At 49.2% G+C, this 4,637-nt stretch overlaps 1 protein-coding gene across 1 annotated transcript; it reads left to right on the plus strand.

Moving 5' to 3' along the window:
• Nucleotides 1-447: 447 nt before the first annotated feature.
• LOC119268683 (transcription factor LATE FLOWERING-like) lies at nucleotides 448-3,333 on the plus strand. Its single transcript, XM_037550379.1, has 3 exons — nucleotides 448-792; nucleotides 956-1,136; nucleotides 1,709-3,333. Exon 3 carries the CDS (start codon nucleotides 1,777-1,779, stop codon nucleotides 2,935-2,937), a length of 1,161 nt encoding a protein of 386 aa, XP_037406276.1. The 5' UTR covers nucleotides 448-792; nucleotides 956-1,136; nucleotides 1,709-1,776; the 3' UTR covers nucleotides 2,938-3,333.
• Nucleotides 3,334-4,637: the final 1,304 nt, after the last annotated feature.

Genomic DNA, 4,637 nt, shown 5'->3' on the forward strand with positions numbered 1-4,637 from the left:
TCAGAGGCCAAATTAAGCAAGTGGGATCCTTTTGCTCGATCTTTTCTTAGAAAACTTACGAATTGCCCCCTGCCCCTGCATCGTCGTAGATGCACACAACCCATCTCTATTTCGTCGAAATGTTTAATTTGAGCGCATGTACAATAATGTGTCTCGAAGGCCTAGGAGGTTCGGTTCTACTACATGTAGTGCGATAGCTAGGGTAAACCCCTGCACTGCACTGCAGATTACGTACGTAGGTAGTGCAAAAAACAAAATGAAGCATTGTTGAAAACAGAAGCGTAAGCTGTGTAAGATACATAAAGATTACAGACTTGGACAAGTATTTATGAGAGCGCGTCATCAGCTGTGCAACTTCATGTGCTCTGCTGCCCACTCATCATCATCCTTTCCCAACTGAACAGCCCCACAAGAAAAGAGAACGCTATGCTACGCTAGAGAGAGGAAGAGAAACCATCCCATATGCTTCGACTACTCTCGTTTTCCACACAGAGAGGGCTTGCTACTGCTATACATAGAGTCATCATAGACACATAGACACAAGCTTAGCCATCTATAAAAGAAGAGCCCCATATACTGCCATCAACAGGAGGACCATATCCCACACGTATGATCTGTACTGTCTTCTCCCTCTCCTTCTCAGAGCTACTAGCATAGATCCAGAGCTTCTTTCCCGGGAGTAAGCTAGGTTGCTAGACCGGCCGGCTTGCTCGATCAGGTCCAAAGCCATCGATTGATCAATCATCTGCTCTGTTGCCATTAGAGTGGTCTACTCCTCTCTGCAGGACACAGGTAGGTCTACATCTATCTACCCACAGTGTCTAGTACTTCAAATCTCCGGCTACATCTTCTCCTCCTCCTCCTTTTCATGGTAGCTTGCTTGGTTGGGTCTATGCATGAAGAAATTTTCTTCTTGTTGGCTCGAGGTCTCAGGCTCTTTCTTGGCTTATTCCAGGTCGATCGAACCCGCTGCGCGTCTCTCGGCCTTGGTCGCCGGCGTTTCTCGACGGCGTGCTAGCTCCCTGACCAAGGAGTTGCCGGCCGGCCTGGGAATTGGATCAATCTTTCTCCATCGCGGCGAAGCTAGCTGGTGCCTCCCATTGTTGTTCCATCCAGTCATCCGGTTTCATCTCACGGTATGGCGAGTTCCAAAGAATCTATACGCATATTAAGTTATTAACTAGCTAGTACTAGTAGCAAATGCATGCACACTTAATCAGGCTGCTTAGTACTACTGAGTAGTAGTACAGTGTACCATAGAGTCCTATATATTACGGCAAAATATTTGAGGCCGGCGGGGTGTAATAACCTACTCCTACTTTTCACATAAAGATACATGTGCATGGCAATACGATCGAGTACGATTTTGTAGATTATGGACGCATGTTGTGGTATGTAGAGGCGATTCTTGAGACTGGTAGTAAGTCGTAGAGTAGTGCAGATGGCGGTGTAATTATGGGGTTCGGGACATCTCCGGTTTCTCTCCCCCGGCCGGCCGTCCTTGTCCGCCCATCAATACCACGCCCGCGTGACACTGTTCCCTGACGTTCACGTTTCCACCCCGGCCGCGGCCCACCCCCCTCCACTCCATGCCTCAATTTTGATTCCCTCCTCCTCGATCGTAATCTCATCATTCATAGTATCACTCTGACTATTTACAGCCGAGAATAATATGCTGACGCTTTCATTCTCTATTATGTACGTGCAGCCGTCCCAGAATCCCTGCGCCAGTCGCTGGATAGTTAGCTTCTCCCGGGCGGCAGCGGCGTTGCGGCGATGGACACCTTCGGCTGGTCCGGCCCCGGCCTGCACGACGACGCCTACCTGCCGCGCCCTGCGAGCCAGCTCAGCTGCGGCCGGTTCGACCTGGACGACGCCTTCCTCGGCCAGCTCCAGTGCGACTTCGGCGGAGGAGGCCAGGTGAGCTCGAGCTACGGTGCTGCCGTCGGAGGCGCAGCGGGGGACTCGACTAATAACGGCCCGCTGGGCTTCTTTGGCTCGGGGGTCGACGTGTTCTCGTCCGTCGTCGACGGTGCCAGCGCGCACGACGGCCTGCTCGACTCGGCGTTCGCCTTCTCCAGCGTGCTCCCGTGCGGCGGGGAGGGTGACCCCGGGGCCGTCTCCAACGGCGCCATGTTCTCCGGCTACAGCGGCACCACCGTCTGTAACATCTCCTCCGGGGAGTCCAACAACTACAGCGGCGGCGGCGGCGGCCACGACGTAACCGAGGTCGCGTCGCCGACGTCCACCATATCGCCCACCACGACGTCGCACCCCACGATTACGTCGGCACAGCAAGTGCTCCACGTGAGCCGGAAGCTACCCGCGGACGACTGCCCCGCGGCAGCAACGGTACACGCCGGCACAAAGCGGAAGGCCCCCACCACGACAGCGACGAGCATCACGTTCGGCCAGGACACCAACGCCGGAGCGGCCGGCGGGTACAAGCCGGACATGGAGGCGATGGCGCAGGTGAAGGAGATGATCTACCGCGCGGCGGCCATGAGGCCAGTGAACCTAGTCACGGAGCCCCCCGCGCAGGGCAGCAGCAAGCCACGGCGCAAGAACGTGCGCATCTCGAGCGACCCGCAGACGGTGGCGGCCCGTCTCCGGCGGGAGCGCGTGAGCGACCGCCTCCGCGTGCTGCAGAAGCTCGTCCCGGGCGGGAGCAAGATGGACACGGCGTCCATGCTGGACGAGGCCGCCAGCTACCTCAAGTTCCTCAAGTCCCAGGTGCAGGCGCTGGAAACCCTAGGAACCACCAGCAGCAGCACCGGCGCCAGCGCCGCCGCGGCCGCCAGCACGGGCAGGTTACAGTTACACTCACAGCAGCATTATTACAGCAACAACCCTGGGTTTCTCGGATTTGCGAGAAATAACAACAACATTTCTTCCGTCTTCAGAAATCCCAATGGAAATTCTGCCAGACTGTTGTAGTACTGTTCAGTGTCGTCTATACATGTTGATGTTTCGTACTGTTTCAGGTCGCCGTGTCAAGACTACGTACGTGGTTAAGTAGTGCAGTACTGTATACATATATATACTAATTAAGGTTTAGTGTCGTCGTGTACTTTTGTCCAGGATTAATTAATTTGGATCGATCCGCTGCATCGTGGAAGCAATTCAGCTGCAGCGTGAGATCGAGACCGTGCCGGTGGCAGGACATCATTATGTAAAAGGAAGAAAAATATGAAACTATTGAGATATTCATTTGTATATTCTACTGGTAGAATCAAAGTGCCTGGGACACGACCGGCGTGGCGTGCATGCAAAATCGTACTAGTAGTGAGAGGTTCTCTTCCAAGAGTTAGCCCATGTAGAATGGTTGATAAAATAATTTTATTTTAAATCTTGCAATTTAGAAATGATAAAAAACATGTCTATAATGGATCATCTTTTAGCATTATCTTCAATAACTAGCTATTTTTAAAAACGTGATGAGACAAATTGTGCTAAGAGATGATCTCTTGTCTTTTCTTAAATAAGAGAAGACAATTCTTTTTTTATGATTTCTCTCTCCTTCACCTCATCATTTATCCTACATGGCATTCGTAAGATAAAACCATTGTACATGCCCTTATATCCTAAAATAGCATAGATACTAAACCCTACATGCATGGATCGTTTGTTTGCTGCACATGCATGCATGCGTCATGATACTCACACAATGGTTGAGCTAGCATGCGTACACTAGTAGAAAACAGGGCTTTCGTCCAGGCCAGTTTAGCCCATTAGTCCCGGTTCAATCCAGAACCGGGACCAATGGAGCTATTTGCCCCGGTTCGTGAGCCCAGGGGGCCGGCCGGGCCACGTGGGCCATTGGTCCCGGTTCGTCCGGACCTTTTGGTCCCGGTTGGTGGGACGAACCGGGACCAATGGTCCTGGCTCCTGGCCCACCACTATTGGTCCCGGTTGGTGGCATGAACCGGGACCAAAGGGTTATCTTTAGTCCCGGTTCATGCCACCAACCGGGACTAAAGGGTTGGCCCTCGTTGCACCCAGCTTTTAGTCCCACCTCGCCAACAGAAGGGCGCCCACACCTGTTTATAAGCCCGTCCCTCTCTGTGTTGTTGATCTCCTCTCCAAGTGAAAATAGATGCACCTATAGAGGAAATTGGACCTAAATTTATAAATAGAAATTGATTATGAATTTATGTTTAATTTTCTCTATAAGTGCATCTATGTTCACTAACAGAGAAGTTTTTATTTTTTGTGACCTAAAAGAAAAAAGAAATCACCAAAAAACTGTAAGTATTTATTTCTAAGTAGAACTGGAAAAATAATGGCACTAGTAAAGTTAATCACAAACTTCAAATTCACACAAATTTCAAAGAATTCACTTTAACTATTCACACAAATTTCAAAGAATTAAAAAATAAAGCAAAAAACCAAAAGAAAATAATTAATGCAGAAAACAAAACAAAAAAACTGGAAAAAACTAAAAATAGCAACAATAAGTATTTTATTGTAAGTAGAAACAAAATAAAATGAATAAAGCAACAAAGAAAACAAAAAAAGAGTTTCCAAATTTGAAAACTAATGGCACTAACAGAAAGTTTATAATTTTTCTAAAACTAAAAGCAAAAAGAATTAAAAAATAAAGCAAAAAACAAAAGAAAATAAATAATGCAGAAAAC

Source organism: Triticum dicoccoides, chromosome 3A, assembly GCF_002162155.2.
Source record: "Triticum dicoccoides isolate Atlit2015 ecotype Zavitan chromosome 3A, WEW_v2.0, whole genome shotgun sequence".
In the NCBI taxonomy this organism is placed as follows: Eukaryota; Viridiplantae; Streptophyta; class Magnoliopsida; order Poales; family Poaceae; genus Triticum; species Triticum dicoccoides.